The sequence below is a fragment of the Opisthorchis viverrini genome (assembly GCF_000715545.1).
Source record: "Opisthorchis viverrini unplaced genomic scaffold opera_v5_148, whole genome shotgun sequence".
NCBI lineage: Eukaryota > Metazoa > Platyhelminthes > Trematoda > Opisthorchiida > Opisthorchiidae > Opisthorchis > Opisthorchis viverrini.
The window spans coordinates 490,239-512,064 of record NW_008751805.1 but is presented as its reverse complement, the minus strand read 5'-3'; the positions used below and the strand labels follow the sequence as shown (position 1 = coordinate 512,064).

General features: G+C 43.5%; 2 protein-coding genes across 2 annotated transcripts in view; one reads left to right on the top strand and one right to left on the bottom strand.

The window, feature by feature from the left end:
- The window catches only part of T265_06851 (hypothetical protein), a gene marked incomplete at both ends in the record, with an annotated part of 568 nt that extends 310 nt beyond the window's left edge, over window positions 1-258 (bottom strand). Inside the window, one exon of the mRNA XM_009172233.1 lies at window positions 64-258. Within this exon, the coding sequence (XP_009170497.1) occupies window positions 64-258 (195 nt within the window). The remainder of the gene's footprint in view (window positions 1-63) is intronic.
- T265_06852 (hypothetical protein) overlaps window positions 1-11,158 on the top strand; it is a gene marked incomplete at both ends in the record, with an annotated part of 57,510 nt that extends 46,352 nt beyond the window's left edge. Inside the window, 2 exons of the mRNA XM_009172234.1 lie at window positions 5,394-5,420; window positions 11,072-11,158. Of these exons, the coding sequence (XP_009170498.1) occupies window positions 5,394-5,420; window positions 11,072-11,158 (114 nt within the window). The remainder of the gene's footprint in view (window positions 1-5,393; window positions 5,421-11,071) is intronic.
- Between the last annotated feature and the right edge of the window lie 10,668 nt (window positions 11,159-21,826).

The window sequence follows — 21,826 nt, the reverse complement described above, 5'->3', positions numbered from 1 at the left end:
TAGGGCGCCAGCAAGACCGCCAATCAGGAATCCAGAAACGCAGACAGAAGCTATGACTGTTACATATGCTTCATCTGCTGAACCATGGCGGTCAGCAGTGACGTTGCCAATGAAATCTGAAATCAGCTGCACCGATGGAAGGGATACAAAGTCAACTACTTGATATGGAGCATTTATTACTCCTGTGTGAAAGCCAAATTGAAACGATGTGGAGATCGCTGTGACAAACAGGATGGCCTTCAATTTCAGCGGTAGCATTCTATTAAGCTTTTACCATTCATGCAATAGGATCGTTGTATAGCCGCTCGAAAGATCCAGATATCTGAGACCAAATCTGTAAGCGGAAAGAAGAGATCAAATTCAAGCGACCCGACATCGTGCTGACTACTAACACGTACGAGAAAATAAAGCAAAAATGGCGTTGACGTCTTGCGCCACAATGGGTTTTTCGCGAAAGATTCTGTCCTGTATTACCATTCAGTTAACATCGGATGTTCTTCTGTATTAAATTGTTTTGCACCGGATTTGAAACTGTCTTTTCAAACTGGTCATAAAGCAGACGGATAGATAACTAATATCTCCGTCATTGAGGGTCTAACCAGATGCCTGTCTACTCTAAATTCGGGGATTTTACCATTTATAACCCGTTCGCCAAATACTTGGGAACTGTCTGGGACGGTTGGTAGGTGCTATAAATTGTTTATCCAAAAAACGTGCAACCAAAACCTGTTTGTGAATGGTACGGCTGAAGCAAACAGGTCGGAGACTACATGCGTTGTCGACAAATACTGCATACGGCATATTAGAAGTAAAGTACACGTCTTCTGATAAGTAAAGCCATTGAATTTCGAAATAGGGTTCAAAACAGCCGAACCACGGCACGAGCATATACCTGTTTTATATTACCAGACGGATACACAGGAGGTCGCGAATGGGAGGAACCTTTGGAAAAATTAGGTGTCAAAACCTAGTGGTCTAGCGGTAGACTGTATAAATAAGCATTCACTGCACAACTATGCGCACAGTTATGTTGCTAAAAACACGAAAAACTGATGAACTGGTGATTCTCAGCAGGCCCAAAGTGGATATTATCACAGGCAGTTGGTTTATTTCAAACGTCCTTGATACGGATATCAACCTCAACAGTTACACAGAAGAATAGGTCTAAAAACAACTAGTCTAGAGTTTCCGTCATCATATGCACAGTATACGCGATTGTTTAATTAAGGATAAGATTTGACACTAACACCAAATTGCTTCTCCGATGAAACATATCCAGTGTTGTTTCAGATGACTGCAAGTGGTCTAAGATGAGGAAGAAAGACGAGGTAACTATGGGCTACATCGGTCTTCTTCTAGTTGATTGGATTACGTAATCCTATCAGCCTGGGACGAAGCACACTCGGAACGATGTCTAGACAGACAGCATTATGGTATTAGTCAACACGAGTGATCCAAGAATGGTGCATCGTGCCTGCTGTTTGAATTCTCTGTGACCACTAAATTTGGTGAGGTAGAAGCTAGTTCTTTCCCAAGACAGCAAACCTGGGAGCCAGGTTTTTGGCCAGCAAGTTACGTTAAGGGATGCATTTTGCACTCGAGGGTGAATTTTCATCATGTAGCTCTATGGAGGGTCAGCTTTAAGTTCACTTCCTTCAAGTTTAAGGCAATCCGAACTAACTCTTTCTCTCTGGAAGAAGAACAAACTGGATATTCGCCAATACATTAGCTTCTGCGGCAGGTACACTCCACAAAACGTGTTCAACTGTTCACCGTTGTAAATGTCTTGTTGCAAGCGACTTGTAACGATATCAGCCTTCTTTTTGCTGCTGGCGGCGTTGCCTAGGGCTAGCTCGAAACCTTTTACGCGGAAGTCCGAATAACAAGGAAGGATTGATGTGGTTTCCTCTAAAAGCTACTGAAAAGATTCACGACGCAAACTTACATCCTTTAAGCAACAGAAAGCCTGCATGGCCGGAAAATGCTGAGAGTAGGGCGTGAAATCACTTGAACACCACAAGATATGACAATCGAGTTTTTGGCAGTACTGGTCTCCTGATTCATAAAGGCATTTCGACAGTACTGAGTATTTCGTCGGTAATCGAGTGTGGTAAAGATTTTGTTTGTTCGTGTATCTTATGCTGTGTGTGCTAAAAAGTTGTCCCAGACTGTATTCATATTGACAACCAGGTATGCCGTGTCGCTATGTACCGCGATAACCCTAGGAACCATCTTGCCTTTGCAAACTTGGAGAGGAAAATTCAGTCACTACCTCATATATATCCAAATGTGAAAGTAAAAGTAATATTTTCTTCGAAAAACGGGGGAGGTAGGTGGTTTTCAGACGGCGTTGAAGAGTTAACTTCATGAATAACTTTAAGGTTTGTATGGTTGACCACAAAATCTACAGCACATTTCGTCAACAGATACAATGAGTTGGTTCTACCGAGGGAGATGCAGAGGGCCGCTGCTATCCTAAGCTATCCTCAGGCATCGAAGGTATCAGTGAAGATCGATAGCTCAATGATTAAGGCATACAATTACTGATCAAATGGTCTGCGGTTCAAACACAACATCGATATCTTGATTAATCCTGTCCAGGCTTGGACGACCTGATAGTATCTCAGCCTTTATGCTTCCTTTCGGGTGGTATGGCGGACAGGCACCAAAGGAGCGTTATTTTTATGTATATAGGTCGTTGTGAAGAACAAGGCCCATCGAATCAAACTTCCGTAACGTTGCAGAGCAGATCCAACAAGTAAGCGGTTGGATCTGTGTGGATAACTCACTTTGAAAGCAGCTAGTTGACTAGGGAGCTTTCAGTTGAAGTTTACAACGATGTCCAACTCGTGCTACCAACTTGACTTAGACGTAACATTATGAACACCACAATGTCCAAATAGCTCTGTGATGGATTACATCGAGCAGGTTCATGCAACATTCGTCTCCATGGATTCGTTATAATCAGAGTTCCAAAACCATTTGGGTGGCCAACCTGGACGTTTCAGGAAGGGGAAGTCACCGGAATAGACCTACTAGGAGCAGTTGAAGGTATTCTGTCCGTAGGACTGCGTCAAAGGAGATGGAGGATTCACCATTTTCGCATTATTCTGTTTTTAGATCAGGAAAAACTGGTGGCCTGAAACGCCTAAGCTTTGGTTTGATGGAGAGCATCCCTTCTCAACTCGATCACCTCTCATCCATTGGTTTTGAATTTCACCCCGCGGCAGACATCTACCAGATTGAACCAACGATGTTTTGCAGTGCAGTGATATCGGACTGCAAATATAGTCCCCGAAGAATCCTTTGGAGACTGTCCCATGAGCTGTCAACGGTACGACCGCACTTAAGAAAAACAGAGACTATGAGATGTTCCTTACAGAGATACCGCAAAATCATGAAAGTAATTTTGGGCACTATCTTGGAATCTCTAGGTGATTCGAGGATAGTATACTGGCAACCCGTATTAGAAGACGGGTCTAAAAATGGATCCAAGAAGAACGTAAATATGTAATCCTGAAGAGCCACTGTGCACCGCATGATCGTGATGTGATGCAAGATAAACCAACAGCGTTCCCGCCGTTCGAGATGCTAAAACACACTACTCGTTGAAGTGTGAACTTAAGGAGGGTTCAAGGCGGTTTACTTTTGCTTCCGGAAACATCATCACTAGCTCACCGATAGCAACGTATCAGTTGCAAACATCGATGCTCAACTGCCATACATAAAGTGAAGAAGGATAAAGGGTAGGAAGTTAGTACAAAAGCTTCATTTCCTTGAAAGGAGCTATCAATAACTAACCAACTGCGCTTTCACATGCCAGTGAGATAAGAACATTTGAAACGATCGCAGTAAGGTAACATCGACGGCATTGATGCAACATCTCTCGAGGACTTCATTCAACATGAGCCTGCGCAAGGATTTAGAAGATCTAGTTAGACATCCCGGCTAACAAACTGTCGAGCTGTAGCACCTTTTCGGTGCCCGACTGCTATGCCGCCAGAAGGAAGCACGAGGGTTGTCAGGTTGCCCAAGTCTAGACAAGGAAACTCGAGGAGTAGAGGCCATGTTCAAACTACAGACCTGGTCAGTAAACAAGTATTCTTAGTCATATTACCCAAAGTTCGGTTAGTAAGCGGAAGCGTGGTCTTTGCTCAAATCGATTGTGTTCTATTACTTGCGAGATTCACAACCAAGGATGTGGACTACAACGATGGCGTAGAGCACGGAAACCTGTCTGACTTCGGACGCTTTTATTTAGTGTTGCCATATCAAAGTATATTTTTCACCACTTTTCCGGGGACGGGTCCGAAATGAATGGTCGTGGTTTCTTCGGTAGACGGTGATTGAGTAGGCGTAATACATGTTACAGCAACCCTAACCTGATAGGTGTAGTTTGTGGCCGTGGAATTTGGCCTATCTAATTGGTACTAGCTTACGCCTACTAAGTCTCACTGAACCACGAAGCCACTGAAAATCAGTGAAAACTCTGGAAAGCCCACTATCAGTTTCAAAATCCCTAAGGCTCGTCAGTTAGTCCGAATTCTTCGATCTCAATCAACCCGATGTCGTAGCTTGACACCTAAATTGTACAGGTTTGGTGACATACTGGCATACTGAGATTATGTTGACGGATTGTCAGCCGAATCACTCACTTATAATAACCGACTGCACAAAAATCGATCCATATCGAAGTATAAAGGAATTCCAAAATGCCCAAGTACATCTCCCGTTATGACAGTAAGGTAAATATTAACCACGGCCGTCTAGCTTTATTAGCTACAAGCTGCAAAGATTTGGCATCAAGCAAAATTGCACTGGAACCCCGGATCAGCTCTTTGATCGAAGGAGTCACCTAACAAGCACAAAAGATGACAACTTATTCTGCTTGCACAAAGTCACAACATTGATTTGGTACGCACAATAAAGAAGACAAAATCTATGTAGGTGACCGGTTTCCTGTTTCCGTAAGTTCTAACCATTACACAATGAAGTCAAGAGAGGAGAAACAACCGTTACCTTCGGCAGGGCTTATTGTAGCCATAGGGTGGTGCAAGGCAGTCATACTCAGGATGAAGCACAACCTTGCCCACTACACAACCTTGCTGTAGATCGAAGCTTGTTTTATCGGTAAAACGGTATGAAGATTAGAATTCGACATTGAGGGCACATAAAAGAGCAAAATAAGACAAGGAAGCTTACTTACAGCCAGTTAGGATGGAAATGACCAGGATGAAATGTCATTTGAAAAATGGTGGAAGAATGCAAACACTTGTCTCTCAGGGGTCATGCAGCTCAAGCTCCAAAAGAGTGATTATATAACCAGAGTCTACTTGGCTCCTAAACTCTCTCACTGTAGTGGCTGGAACTAACATTTTTGCAGCATTTTTTAGTCGGTCGATCTGGATTCGGAGAAGCTGGTAAGTTTAGTCAGGTTGACTCTGCATGCTGTTTTTTATCTTTAACCCATCGACAGTGATCCTTGCTTAATTTACAGGAATAACAAGATTCTTCCGCATTTCGAGTGCTTTGGTGAGGCCACGCCTAAGTCGCCACATCTGTAAGGGAAATAGGTTTAGCTCCTTGAATGTCATCACAAGGAAAAAATCATCCGCTGACATGTGCTAGATATGCCCTTGCGTTTTGACGTCCCCTTCTGTTTGGAGCTTAATACATTCTTCTAGTATTTCAGGTGAAAGCAAGAAAGGATTTGATGAAGGGACATAAGCTCATGGGCCATACATAAGATATTTGCTCGTTCCACTGGGTACATTGTATAGTTGACCTTGCTTGAAATAGTCACGGCGTAAATAGCATAGTCATCTAACTGGATCCAAAGCTCTTTGACAAAGGCGTCTTTGGAGGGGGTACACGGTCCTTTAACTCACCTTGGAAGCGCTGCAAGAATGAGGTATCAAATATCGCAGGTTACGCATATTCAAAGAACTCCCACGAAAAGGCCTGATCACTGGAATAGAAGTACCAATAATCAATTTCCTGTTCGGTAGACATGTCCTATTGGCAATCTCCGCATCGTCCGTGAACATAGGAAAAAATTCTCAGGGTCCTCTACAAGATCAGAGGGCTGGACAGGTCAGCGTGTTTGTGCACGAATCGCAGCTGAATCCTCCTGATCTACCGAAGGTTGACCCGTGTTATCCGTTAAATGGAAATATCAGACAAGCGCAGGAAATTATGCCACGCTTTTCACAACCCACAGGGTGTGACGGTATGGGGTCGGACGATTCTGACGCCTGGTGTCGCTATTAGGGTTGGCAAATAGTGTAGTCCAGACCTTGCGGGGGAAACCTGTCAGCATTTCAATAGTTATCATCGATGTGGAAACGATCTCTGTGTATGGAATTCCAACCGCAAAAGACGCGCAAGTGGTCAGAACATGGACTAAATTTCAAAAGGCTGTACTGTAATGAGGCCTTCATTCCATAGTCCTTAAAGTGGTTTGCAGCAGAAAGACTGGAAAGTTGGTGGTACTGATTGTACGCGACTTTTAACAGTTTGCAGGATGAGAATGAGGTCACCCTTTAACATCCCATGGGCTGAGAGAATATTTGGCGGGATTCTAGGCGCCCGTTGAATGAGGTCTTTCGAAGTCCAGCTTTGTGCACTATCAACTTTTCACGACTACTTCAAAGTCACGGGCTTTATACTTTGATGGCAAAATCAAAACGCGGCCTGAGCTAGATCAATGATACATATGTGGGAAAAACTAACCCTAGTGTCCGAAAGCGCGTCGTACGGCAGTGAAAAATCGGTGTTGAACAGTGATGGCATAACGTCGATAATGATGATGATGATGATGATGATGATGATGATGATGATGATGATCATGCGACAAGAAGATAGGATGGATTTCGAAAGAAGTGAAAGCGAAGACGCGTAGCGTTCAACTGAACATAAAATCATTTGCATTTTGCCAGCTGAAACCAGCGTATAAATCTGTTCAAGGGAGTTCACGGTCGAGATGACGGATAGTTGTCCAGGTCGTCCACAAAAATTAGCACGGGGTTTAATTAGGTTGTATAGGTTTTGGAAGCAAGCAACTGCGAAAGATTATTCAGGATTCCTCACAGTCAGCGTTTACTAGTCGTAGCACTATGATGGTTGAATACAGTGTATGCAACCACGTAACAGCACAAAAAGTTGAGCGATTACCAGCTCCGATTAGAGCGAGAAAAAATCTACTTGAAAACGTGCCAAAAATTGACCTTCGTCGAATTGCACCTACTGAAAGGAGATACCGCGGATTAGTTCAGAGTTCACGGGTGTCCTGTGAATCAGAGGAAGTAACCCGGGGTTCCACATCAAATCCAGGAGGAAACCTAATCAAACAGAGGGAGGCCTTTGGCGTAGAGCCCAGCTTTCTTCAAGCTCACAGGGTGGCAGGCGACAAAAACTCAGTGCCAGTTGTCTAAATCTCACATTTATATCTCATGTACACTCCTAATCCTACTTCTCTTTCCTCTCCTCATTATCTTTGGTTTTAGCCATTTATTGTTATTATGCTTCCTCATTTTATGTATGGTGAACCCGTTTTTTCTCACAGACGAAAGCCTAACAACTTAATGTCTTCATGTAAATTTCAAGAGATTCCAAGGCTCAATTCATCGGAAAACAGTATGCATGATTTGAATCATCGTCATCGCTCATCTCACCGAGCGTAGAGAGTCTGGAACTAACGACCTTCCCGCCAATGCTAGAACACATAGCCGTGTGACCAAAAGCCGCTCATCAACAGTGTGACTTGCTCTTAGACAGGATACTGCGCCACTCATCATTCGGCCATGGAAGTCACATCATGTAGTCAAATACTGACTGGCTCCCCCAGTGGTGATGTCTCAGAAGGAAGTTGCACTAATCCTCCGAAATAATTATTCCCTTGAGGCACTTGTATGTTGATGGTGATGTGGGGAGTTTTGGCAGTTTTTAACCACCAGTAGCAGAAGTTTGCTTGCTGATGTCAGTGAAGCTGAAAGGATCAGGGGAGAGTGGAAGACGAAATGAAAGCCCTACCAGTTTACCACATCCCGGCGTACTACCATCATTCAATATGTAGCTCATTTGAACAGTGGTGAACAAGAAAGATGAAGGTTTCAAGTGAGTAACATTCTTTGAACATTGCAAACTATACAGCATTTGCAAGACATTATACGTTATTTCTAATTAGTTTGATAAATAAAGGTTAGTGGGATGTTGCCGGGCATCCGAAATGGCCCTTAGATATTGATCAACTTAAGGGGGTCGTTCTTACAACGGGTGCAGAATGGAGGGCCTCACCATTTATAGGGAAATGGTTGAAAGCCTGTGCGTTAACTTAGATGGGGTTCTGAGGAAACCTATCCAGACTACTTAAAGTGTGCGGACTGAAGCCGCACAGGGTTAGGCCTGGGGAACCGAGGGTCGCAGGCACCTCATCTAGATTCTTATTATAGACACTCGAGAATTTTGCTGTCGTTTAGCGTTAGTTCTTGACTCCTTTTGCGCCAGTAAACAGATTACTTACCGAGGTCGCAGCTCACAGGGATACTCAGCGATGCTGATAAGAGTCTACATGTACATGGGTTGGTGGTAGGCCCTTCAACTTCCCGTTAAGGTAAATTTGTGCTATCTCTGTGAGAAGGAAACCGTAATCCCAATAAATTTGGCCAGAAAATATGTACATAGCAACATTATCATTATTGTCCACCCGCTTTCGGAAGAGTTTTATTTTTGGACGCTGTGAAAAAAGCCACTTTTCTGAATTGCCACATAGCTGTTGCTTGAGGGCATATGCTGAGAGCCTATTTGGTCCTGATGATACTCAAGCTTGCCAGAACCACTGGGTACGCATGAAGCCTGCTGCCGTTCGATTTTTTAATGGATTTCTCCAGTCTAACAGTTTACTCCAGGCATCCAGGTGGATTTTACGAAGCAAAAATTCGGGGACCTTTGTAACAAACAAGTTGCTAATTACTCGGTTTCAAAGGAGAAGGCGTGCCTTTAAACCCTAACGAGGTTTACAGAAGAGATTTAAGCTGGAAGAGCTGAAATATTCTATCTAAAGCATGGGTGTCCCCCGAAGTATATGAAGAGATGTTCAGCCGTCATTTTAAAATGCTGAACAGCTCCTTCTGCAAATGACGCATAACCTACCTACTTGCCTTGTCACATGATTGGTGCACCTCTGTCGTTTGTAAAACGTAGAAAGCACTCTAGGCTTCCAGACCCATAGGCATTTATAGCCTGGCGCCGTATGACCAGGCTTTGAGATTTTTGGTCGTTTTTCGTAAAACATTGTTTGCCCCAAGTGGAGCGAACCAGTGTATTTTTAACTCTAGATGGCGAGTTCCTTAATTTTGTTATACCAGAATTTACGATCAAATCTTAGAGAACTGTGCCCTGTGAAAATTGCGCCTGTCTCAGTTCAAAAATTAAGGGAAGTTGCGGGCAAGGGGTTGCGCAAAAGGAGAGAAATATAAAACGTTTTCCCGGGTGAATTGAGACTTTTAGGTCATTGACCGACGTGTAGTCTACTAAAATGCTGTCAACCTGTCGACCAGCTATTGTGAGCCTGGCCTTCAACTCAAGGAATCCACAAAAACGCACCGCTGTTGTTTATCTGCAACTGGTTTGGAATTACCCCGGTTGTGATTTGTCTATCAACATTTAGAAATGCTAGTGGATAACAGCTGTTCCTTAGGTTGATTCTCATATAATATACGCATCGGGTAGACTGAAGGTACTCTGTGAGGCCCATGGCTAGCATCGACTTTTAAGGCGTCACCACCTTCGTTCCAGTTGGCGTTGCACCACCCCAAGTCTACCTATTATTACTGACTAGGTGGGAGGAAGATATTTAGTTCTGCGGAAAATCTGGGTTTTGGAAGTTATGGAGGCTACCGGTAGGTGGTTTGCGGTCCTCTGGATTTAAAAGCTTCTTCGCGGACCTACTTGTTCGCTGGAAAAGACAAACGCCTTCACTTAGGTTTTAAACAAAATGATAATTTTAGTTGATAGACGCTCTCTTGCCACGCTGTTTAAACAAGGACTTTTATGTCCCTTGCAAGGAGCTCCTTACTTCTTGGATCATGCCCTCCTTGCGGACTTTATATCAATCCCCGAAGACTGACGTGTCGAACTTAGTGAAGCAGACTACGGATCGGACGAACGAACTCTCACCATCAAGAGGGCAACTATCAGGAGTGGTCTTTTGGCATTTGGGAGTTTTATTTCTTGCATCGCCGCTGTTATCGTACACTCTCATACTGATCTACTGGGGTTCAACGTAATGGCTGGGTCTAATTTAGTCCTGTCATCAACGCGTAAGCAGGGAGATCCTGAAACCTATTGCTTTTCAAACTAAACAAGGGCGTGTGTAAATTTGGACGCAGGAGAGCTGTACGCGTACTCTTAAAATGTCGTCAACCGGCCGTGAGATTTGTACAGGTCTGGGCTTAATAACCTTCTGAAAAATGGCACAGCCAGCTCGAAAAAATGTTAGCTTTCCATAAACTTGTTAGTAGTCTTCAGTTGACTTTGTTTCGTAAGGTTACGTCATGCCTATCCAGGTTGTTCCAAACGATTCTGCGCTGTTTCTTGCCCGGGCTGTTTGTTCCTCTCCTGACAAGTAAAAATAATCAAAATGGCTCTAGAGAGTGTATTGTCATGAAAAGTTATGGGTTTGATGATTTTCCTAAAAAATGGTCTTTTTGTTGGTGTGCAACCCGGTTTTCTGAGCTAGTTCTGCTAGTTGGTCTGTTGTCAAGGTCGAAGTGTGGATAGTTCTGTTCTCTTCGCTGTGTGCATAATCTACGGATTTTGATGGCTTCAGCTATTTCATTCGCCACTTCAGCTTTTCGGTAACAAGGCTGTGAGCTTCAAAAAATATTCTATTCCTTGACCGGAACATCGTTTCTTTCTAATAACGAATTTTCCTGACATCGCTCGGTTCCCCAAAGCCAAATTTGATTTGGAAACTTTATTAATTTTGTGTCCTCTGTCGGTGCGTGTAGGTTTCGATTAATCGGCGGGGACCGTACGGTGACAGTTGCAAATATTTCTTTGCATTTTTAAGGCAGTCCAAATACCCCCAGTTGATGTGGAACTCGAAATCAAGCCTTCAGCTCCAGTTTTGGCCAAAATCGTGCAGATGGACTATTGATTCATTGCGCGAGTACTTTGACAGCGTATGGAAGCAGAAAGTCTTAACTACTGTCCTTCATTCGTTTGCCACCAACAACTCGAATGTCACGCAATTACTCCATCTGTACACGTCATTAGATTCTCATATGTAGGTCACCTAGTCCGGTAGTCAAAAATTCAGGCGTTTTGGTAGTATCTGGCACCCGTCAGTGCTTCTTCCCCTCCATGGGGAGGATAGACGCAGAAGTCTGAGGTGTTGTTTAAAATATGTATTCTGTGATATTTTCAATCTGGTCGTTTGTATCATGTCGCAATATTTTCTCCACATAATGAAAAAAAATCAGAGGTGAACACCGCATTCACCATAGTTCAAAAAGTAAGCATAGGTTGTATCTGCCTAAAAAACTGATAAACTTTTTCACGTGTTGCAGACAGGTTTCATGGACTATTCCTTTCGCGAACTTTTATTCAACTGAATGGAAATAACCTACGCGTTGATACTGCACCTGGCGGATTCTTTGGCTCTGCACAAGTGTAGGATGCCAGAATCTCGTGAACTGGGTTTGGTAGGTGACTTTAAAAAAAGGGGAAAGGAGTTTTACCGCCGAGGTCAAGCCCGAATCCGACCAATCAGGACACAGAAAACAGACCAGCCTGTTGGGAGTAACACAATCCACTGACGCACACACAGGAAGGTCATCCTCATGTCAAATCCAGAGGGATTAAAGACTACGTTGCAAAAATAATACTACAAACCAAATAGGATGAATAATAGGTTTCAATCATTGCTGCAAAAGAACTGGCGCTTAAATTATTTACGGTACATTGGAGCAAATTTAGGCTTTTGTTTGGAGATTGGAAATAAATTCCTTCACGTCTCGACGTCTACTGCAAATCCCCAGTACACCTTGATTGAATAACAGATTGTCAGGCTTACTCGTATCTCAAAGTTGGGTTATTTGAGGCCTTGGTAACAAAACTTCTGGGACGTTTCTCTACAACTTTGGTAGCTTCTTTGAAACGACAGCGGAATTCAAGGTTTTGAGCTGCTTTCAATCGTCTTGTTCCCCGAAAGTGTTTCAAATGGCTCAGTTCCCGTTTTTATCAACTTCAAGTGCCTAAAACCTTTTTTTTGTTCGCACATTCCCTGTTCCACTGCTCACCGTATTGCCGACAAAATACTGTGCCGCTAATTAACCATGATTTACAGTATGACGGCTACTCCAGCTGGAGAATGGGGTCTCCGCTGGGCGGCACCTTGTTCTATCGCAATCCATTAGATAGTTTTTTTACTACTAAGGTCCATCCTGAGGTGAATGTCAGCCACTGCGTCGGGCCTTCGACTCTATCTCTACAATCACAACACCAACACATAACCTTAGTCGTATTGTTCCATATCTACTTCAAGTCTCGACTACACTCAAGGGGGGCACTTCCTCTAAGGACACGCGCCAGTTTCACATCCAGCCAGGAATCTCACCTTCAGTGTCGATGAAGGCTAATCCGGGTGGTGAAATCCACAAGGCTTAGTCATCCTTTTACCGTGTCCGCGGGTTTTCTTGAGCGTGGTTCTCCTTCGAAGATTGCATGCCCCAAAACAGGTCCGCCTGAGGCGTCTGATACCAGTGGCAACGCTCCCACTCACTGCCAGTCACCTGGTTAATGGAAGGGGCCAATTACCAGCCTGATGCAACATCCTGTTGTCCCTAAAAAAACCTGGCAAAGCTCCACCGTCAGGCCATCCTAGCAACTGAAGCAACAGACTTGATCATGTACCCGCCTTAAGTAGCAACTTTGGACAGACACATGCGAAAAAATGTCATGGACGGAACCAGAGATCATCATGACTTCACACGTAATCACTAAAATCTGATCCATCTATCCAAGATGGTCCAATAATCCCCCACCGAAACCCATTTCCACTCCTTGTGTCTCTTCTTGGCTTCGAAATCTCTTATCTCTATTTCTGTTGTTTCTCACGTGGGCCGTCTTTATTACTTACAAATGCTTTTCTTCTGAACCACCCAACGAAAATCTGGTCACACAAACGATCTTAAGCATGGAGCCTGGAGGTCAACAAATGTCCTTTCTGGGCCACTAATTGTATGCTGCAGCTGAGCATGAAGAATGCCGTTTCTACTTTAATAAGACTTTCATTTTTCCCCATACCCTCTTAATCATTAGGGATGGGCTTGATTTTCTAGTCTCCATCGCTTATTCACCCTCACAGTAGATACGTGACCTCGGTTGGCTATCCTGCCTCGATGAGAATAATTCTCTGCTAATAATGTTTAAAGATGGAGCAGAAAACTCACCTTTTCCATACTTTTCTGGTCTTGCCTTCCCCTCATTTTACGTTTTACTTCAACCTCGCCTAAGTGCAGATATCTTTAGGGTGTTTACTGATCACATGCAAGCTTCTTAAGGCCATCAAACAGCACGAGTTTAATATTTCTTACAGTACCAACTCAAAGGCAATCGATACCGGTAGTGAATAGGAAAACCCTATCCTGGTGCCGACTGGTGACCGTAAGTAGTAACATATTTGAAATGGCATCAAGCCTAGTGGATAAGCGGAGCCAAATGTGTCATCGTGAAATACCTTGGCTATCAACCCAATACACTACTCATAAGATTGCTGAAAGCTCTGCGACAGCCCTCGACAGGTTTTGCCCTTCTTAAGCTGATCAGGTAGGCGCAGTACCCGAATTTCCATCAAATTTAACTTGAACCTCCATTGCATAAAGTTGGCGAATTACACTCATCTGCATATCAATTTCGTTTTGACGGGAGATTCACGTTGAACGTAGCTGAATTTCTCGTTTATGATGTTCTTAAGCAACCGGATATGCGAGATCAGGCCGCCTCATGTCTCAATCGAGATATCACGACATTCAAGTGGAACATAAGGTTCACGGAAACTTGGTGACTGCGCCTACCTCATGAGCTCCAGGAAGGACGAAACCGATGGAAGAGTTTTCGGCAACCTTGTGAGTAGTGTATTACGTCTTACAATTTATCGAGATATCTCAAATATCGTACCAACTGAAGTATGGAGTGGTCTGATGCCGCACATTCAGCTGCATATGAAGACCATAAATGTTAGATTTAGCTTTGTTCCAGGTGAGTTTTTCGTGGAAACAAAACTGAAAAGCAAATCAGTGTATTTGTCGATATCTGGGGTATTATTAAAAGGCATGCTGAATTGCACCGGTTACATCTATCATCCCAATACAAAAATGCTGAACCTAAATGAAACAGAAAGTTTGTTCCTCCATTATAGTATAATAGCGACCTTGCGGTCAATGCGTTAAATGTATTTATACGTAATTTTTGTGAGCCGCCCATCAAACTACCAGTTTTGCTCCAAATATCTCATCCGATTTGTGCTTGGGTACGACTAGTTGCTGGTCCCGAAGAGGTTAGGTTTTTTCTCAACCCCTGATATCAAAACCTCTAATAATTGCATTCGGGAATCACCGCTGTAGGCTGGTAGTAACCTGGCGTACAAGGTTAAAATTTCGAACAAAATATGCTCTGAGCTCTGTGAATTTGTACAAGCAAGTGTCAGAGGCATTTGTGTCCTTCAATCGGGATGCAAAATAGTGAAATCACCGACATTTCCGTTGCAGTGTTTGCGCCTAAATCAAACTGTAACCACTTTGGATTCTGTCTATACAGTAGTATGTCCGTGAGAGACATCCTTTGTTGTCATCCGTTCTGTCGAAACTCACCCGGATGTACGTCCGAATTTCTATCGATGTTGTGATGTCAGACCTTGGGTGCAACAACGTACGTGTTGAATGGCGTCGTATCCCGTCTAAGAGCGGGTTAATCAAAGTGCTGATCAGCCGTTCGTGGTCAAGCGGTCAGTTGTCTAGACTGCTAGCCTGAGGGTCGCAGGTTCGAGACTCCTATGAAGGTTGCACGGTTGACAAGTCTCATTAGGTTGAGACATATGTACGTTAATGCTATTCAGCTATTCAGCATAGATTGGTCCCACTTACGGGACAAAATCCCAACTGAATATCCATCCCGTCAGAATACAGTAGACTGATTGTCAGTTGAACATGCCGCACTTCCACAGTTTCCTCCTTCGTTCAGTACTATTACACGTTCTCATTTTTATGATCTTGACATCTTCCGATGTATATAAAGAGTTAGGTTCTGTCTGCAATTAATTTTAGATGCCTTGTCACTGGTAGTCATCAAAATATTTTACCTCTCACACTCTCCTACTCCGTTTTTTTACTTTTGATTTTCTCGTGCTCATAGTAATATGTTACCACACCAGAAAATTTTTATTTTGAGGTATAACATGAACTCGACCACTGCGGAATTATGGATACAAAAATATATACCCAATTTATAGGACAAATCCGAAGAAAGTTTTTATGCAAAAAGTCATTCTGAGCGTTTTCAACCTGGCTTCAGTGACGTGCTGGGATAAACAGCTTCCCTAGACGACCAAAAGAGAACTGACACAGAATTGCAAGGGTCGTTATCTAAGGAGTGCGAGCCTCCTTGATTCTGTCAGTTTCGCCATAGTTTTCCCAAGAGCATAAGATAATATGTTGCACTTTGTTCCTTATGAAGAGAGAATTCATCAACATAAAACTGACTTGAGGAGAGTTGTGTAGCGTTAGAATAAAAATCATGGGTTTAGAGATCGGGTTGATTAACGAGTGTTACTAGGGCGCACTGTCATGAATGACGCCTTCTTGAGGACAATACCAAGCAGTGTATTACGGGCATCGTGGAGGGAAAGCCAGAGTTGGGCGCACAAAAGATAACGGGACCGCGGGGTCGAAAGTGCACTTCTATATAGAAACATCCATACAGTTAGCACGAGTAGAAAAACAACCAAAAGTGAAGAGTGGTCGGAAGATGTTCTTACTGAAAAGTTGGAAGTCACTGAGTTATTACACGCTTCTTTCATCAGAGGGACAAAATGGGACCCGAGAAATAGGCGAAACTGGCAGTACACGGACCGAATCGTTATACACGATAGGATCTAACCCAGTTACTGAACAGAGGGTCGTGATCATTTGTGAAGAAAACATGTAAGTTAGTGCTGGTTGAAGTACACTCCACAGTGTATATTAAGCGTGCCTATGTCTATGTGAACACCTACAAAAGTATTCGTCGAAATACTTATTGTTCTGATTAGTTTACTGATAGAAGCAAGTAGACAAAAGTGAAGGATGGAAAACCTCATTAGAAATGCCACATGGGTCTTGTTGGAGCTGAAGGAAGACTTGAACATGCTGAAATGCTTGCACACTGTCTAAATATTACCAAAATTGTCCTATAACGATTTAGATAAATGAAATATGAATAGATTTTCCGGAGGAATCGTTCGTTTACCGTTTTTTTATTAGAAGACGACCGAGTTTTTTACACAGAGTTTTGGAAGTGCAGAAACCTTCGGTTTGATGACGAGTTATTCGCCTCAACGAAAATAGGGTCTTGACTTTCGTTGGAGTAAACTAAACTAGGCTTCAGGTTCAGATGTCGCTATGTTCTTATCAAATAAAGGGAAGCATCCTAGAGTTTTGGATTGAAGGTAGCATTTACTGAAGTAACGGGTCGATCCCAGTCAGCGAACCTTTCGTTCACGAGTTATCTGCTGATCTCTCGGTTGAACCCAGGCACTGGTTGTCAAGGTAAAGAGATAAAATGACGATTAATTCAGGTGTTTCACAAAGGAATCAAGCACGCTCTACAACTTGAAGTTTCACTGGTTTTGTAAGAAGTAGGAACGACCCTTCCCAGGTTATCTTGCGCTGGACTAAAAGAAACCATCAAAAATACGATGCTTTCAGTGAAAGACTGTGCTCACGTTTAGTCAAAACAAAACCTGTGGTTTTTATACTCTCTGCTAAACGTTCTCCCTTTAAGGCAGTAAAATCACAATCATTCACAGATAAGTCTGATCCTAGAAACGAAACAATAAACCTTTCAGGTGCCAAATCAAAGAATTCCTCGACAAACGTCACAATGTTTTGGAAGAAATAGTTATCTCACTACAACAAGATTGTATTCAAATTCATTATAGGCAATACGCAGTAGGAGCTGTCCGGTGAGGGGAGCCGAAGAATATTCTGTTGGTAAAACTCGGAAAACCTCAGAATGTTTGCTCTCTGACAGTGACTCACGTCCAGCCACTACGGGAGTCTGTTTTGTGCAATATTATGGCTTATCCCCGATCGGTCTCCGTCGCTAGACTTCTCGATGTGAACTCTTGCATGCGGCTGTCACACCTAATCGTTTTTCACTTACAGTTCAACGTACCTCCTCTACCGTTGTTATTACCAGTTACCAGTATAAGATTACTGAAACCTTAGTCTCTGTCTGCGGATGTCTGGCCTGTGTAACTTGGACAATTTTCTTAACTGTTTCCTCACGGTGTTTTTACCGACAAGGTATTGCTAACTTGCGTGTTGACCACGCACGTTCCGCATGGTTGTTTACTGTCAATTTGCGCAAATTCCTTTGTTTTCTCGGTGTAAATATGTTTTCGTACCATATGAAACCATTTGTCGAATGTCGGCTGGCTGGACGGATTGCGCATCACGCAGGTTACAGCCTACAGTTTTAGTGGCAAGTGTTACAAATCCACCTAGAATGAAGTGTGCTCAGAAAGAGTTTTCGGTTCAAGTCGAATCTAAGACAGTAAGATCTATCATGGAAGGACGGTCTAGACCGAGAAAAAGTGATTAGAGTTAAATGAAATGGAGAACTTAAACGACCGTTGAATCGAGGTGCAGTGGAAGTGAAGTTCCATTCTTGTTTATTCAAAGGGAGCAGGAGTTGAGGGAAACTGACTGCACCACAGTAGACAAGAAGTGAAAGAATTTCTGACTACATGCATATGTAAGGTAGTGATTTATGCATAGTTGTGACTTAAGACACACTCTGTTGCCTAGTTTGAACTGAAGCTAAGATGCAGAAGAACGACAAGAAAAGCATGCAACGTTTAACTGTTGACTACCGTTAAGACCGGGGCAGACCGCTTCGTAGACCGCAAAACCATCTCCTAACTGGATGTGGTAGTGGCGACGATGAACTGCTCTTCTGTGTTCTGCTCAAAGCTAGAACACACAAAGAATTATCTCTGGGTTTCCTTGTGATCGTTTGTCAAAGTAGAACAGGAAAGTTTTCTTTTATGTGGGTGGCCTTGGCCTAATGGTTGAAATCACCTTACAGAAAGAGCAAACCAAAGGTCTCTTTAAAGGGATATGAAAAGCTTTCTGTCTATGCGAAGGGGCTGAACATTGATGAGTTTGTGTTTCCAGGTGCAGTGGACCGAGGACTTTGGGCAGCATTCTCTCGGAAGTCCGCTTGCTCTGGGGAGGCAGGAACAGGAAACATAGGCGTCTATCAAAAACGAGATACAGTGCGGCAAGTTTAAGCGCGTTTTTTTCCTATGGATCGGTCTTCTAATCATAGAAGCTTGCTCCCTAAGATTTTGAGTTGTCCACAAGTTTTTGATATATTTTTGGTCTTCAAAAGAAAGCCCTAATCATTTCTCTGAATACACATGAAATGCTCCGAACTAGCATTGATGAGTCTAACTAATGTAGGATTTAAATAACCCAGCTGGTTAGTTGTGAAATGTAAAGTACTGGCTGACGTAGTTTAAAGGACTATGTGTAAAGAGCAGGCGCCGGATTGTGGACACAAGCACAGGCAGGCACAGGACACGGTTCGGGACGTTGAATGACAAAGCTGATCGGGTAGTCGAAAGTGACGGGACAGACGGCGTCTCCTTGGGTTGGTGGAGATTGACAGTGCCGTGGGACTTAGCAAAGGTTAAGTCGATTCATTCAACTAAAAAGGTCCGGATATACCACCTGTAGGTATAATAACGGTTTAAGACGGTGTTTCCGTCTCTAGCAAGGAGGATGTAGAGAAACTTGAGCACTGGCCCAATGTATCTAGACTGCGGTGCTCGTTGCTAAACCTTATGGAACGTAAATTCGATGATATTGTTTGAGGTGGCCGAGGTTTTCAGGGCTGGCATATACGATGCCAACCAGTGGTGATACAAGCTGTGACCAGCCCACTTGCAATGTGTAATGACAGTTTTTGTCATGCGCAACAGCAAGAAAGATACCGCCACCGACTTTGGCTCACAGGGAGGGTGTTGGCCACCATTTGTGGCACAGTGATAGGTCATCGTTCAGATTATGCGGTTAACTAACTTTGTGTTAAGGCGGTTGACTAATCTATATAGATTGAAGCTCCGGATCCTGATTGGTCGTTATTGTAGCAAGGTGGCCATTGTTCGCTACCAAGAACGTTCGACCTGCAGCTTTTGTCGAGATATTAGAAATGGGAGTGGCTTCTGGCCAACAATGGGATTGGCTTCTAGCTTCTGGAAAGTGACTCACGTTTATAGATAGATGAACCGCCTTGGAGGCGGTAAAAGTCCAACGACAGGTTTTTGTGGACGTGGTAAACACGCATTCCAGAGGATCTTGACGAATTTTGGTATGTCTTGAAGAGTTGCCTTCCAGCTACCACGTGCTTGTTGACAAAAACTACTGTAGACGGAATAAAGTAACAAGCCGGACAGAGGCTTGTATGCCAGAGTGCGACAGACATTGCAGAAAGTAGAAAAATTACTTCGCATGTTGCTGGATTACACTTGACATGGAAATGCTATCACTGCGTCGCATGTTGCTGGATTACACTTGACATGGAGCTTGACTTGGAGCTGCTAACTTCGTCGGTCAAGTGTATTACAAACACAACGACTTGGACGAAAAGATGATTTGATCCCCTTACATGCCACGTTATAATGTCATCATCTGCTTCTTTTCAAGGTGCAGTTGACCGCAACCGGTGTTGATGTGCTACAAATCATATAAGATGAAATGATCCAAGCGAGAGGTGTGCCTGATGTCACTCTTGAATCTGAAGTTGTATCTTCTGAGGGAGACACATCTCGCTTGACGACTCATACAGTTATTATTAGACCAGAGATGATTACAGTGTCTTAGTGATACCTTTTTTGAGAAAATGATTGTCTTACTAGCACCCATGTTGATGAAAGAGCATTTCGACAAACGTCGGGTCGGTGCAGGGCAGAAATTCGCGAATTCCTCAATCAGAAACGGTACAGAATCTCGGCTCCTGGCAGCTACTTAAGAACATATTCAGTGCGTTCCTGCAACACGACCAGAGGGGCAAGCTGACCTCCTCATACCCGGAGGCAATTTTGCTGGACGCAATCGAAACATTTTAGGCGCTACACGCCAAGTCTTCAGGTCACGTCACAATCCAACCATCTTTCGCAGTATGAGGGTAGACTGAGCCAGCGATGGATGTAGCTTTCATTTACGCAGATGTCTGCGAACGTACGGTCCGACTGAATTTGTTTACGGTCTCAGGACTCGGTGATATTTATTTTGAAGGTGTAGCGCCAGCCGGGGGAGAAGTCAAGTCGTCCGTAAATCCTGTTGACGCGAGTGAATAAGGAAGAGGCTGTTATTGCAGCTATCTGCACGTCCATAATCACCTGGTACCAGCTAGCTGTGGGCTCAGCATTCTAATCAACATACAGTACACAGTGATGGGACTCAAATACAGCAGGCGGATACATGTTTAGACTAGTGACACACTTTTTCTCCTTGCGGTTCAAAGGCAACCACCAGCTAATGTGCCAGATTCCCATGAGCAAAAGTCAAAAACGCCTTATATAACTTCTTTTCATTCAGCAAATTGTTTTACCTGATGCCTAGCAGCAGAATGGCCTCATCCATAGTCAGCACAACTTTGTTAAGTTCCTGAATAAACGCTAAAAAAATTGTTGACACTCTTTAGAAATGCTCATTCTCATGGTGAGAATTACATCTATAGAAACAGGTGACAGAACTAACGGCATTGGTCGAAATTTGCCAGCTGTCGCTCTGCTGCTGCCGCCCGGAGTTCAGCAAGAAAACCGGTCGTTTTTTAGTTTCAGCTGACCCTAAAGTTCGGTTTTCGAAGCATCAAAATGTATGTAAACGTCTTCAAATATCTAACAGAAATCTACTACTGGGAGATCATGTTATAACCTCCGACCTCAATAGAGGAATTTGTTTAGAGGTGTCCCTGAAAATGTGAAGGCTCTCTGCTTGGATATTGGTCAACGGGATGTACAGGTGAGGTTCTTTATTGACAGCTACGAGAATCAGGCAAATTAGTTTGCTGATATGACTGAAACCGTGTGAAACAAACTAAACATAATACCAGTAAACTGGCCTCTGATTTCCTGTTGTATCCTGTTTGTTTGACAAGTCTGTGAGACGACAGGTCCGTCTAGACGGTGATAAAAACACATGGCTAGCGAGTGAGCAACCAAGCTTCACTCACATACTGGCAGATAAGGGGAAAAGCACAATATACACGCACTGTTGATCATGTCTGATTGATAGACTAGCGGTGTTTTTCCGGGAACACCCAACGACCATTGTGTTTCCAGCGAAAAGAACTGATTTAAATGGGTCTGCCACCCTCGTAGGAAGTTGGTCGATGAGCAGCTTGAATTTTTGTCATAAAATCCTGCTCAACTTTCTGGGCACATGTTTCAAGCACACGTCTAACGGCATTGTGCTGAGACTCAGCATCTAGGGCTAAGCAATCCAACCAGCCGAAGTCTCAATTCTGGGGGATAAACATCCGGTAACACGTCGTTTCT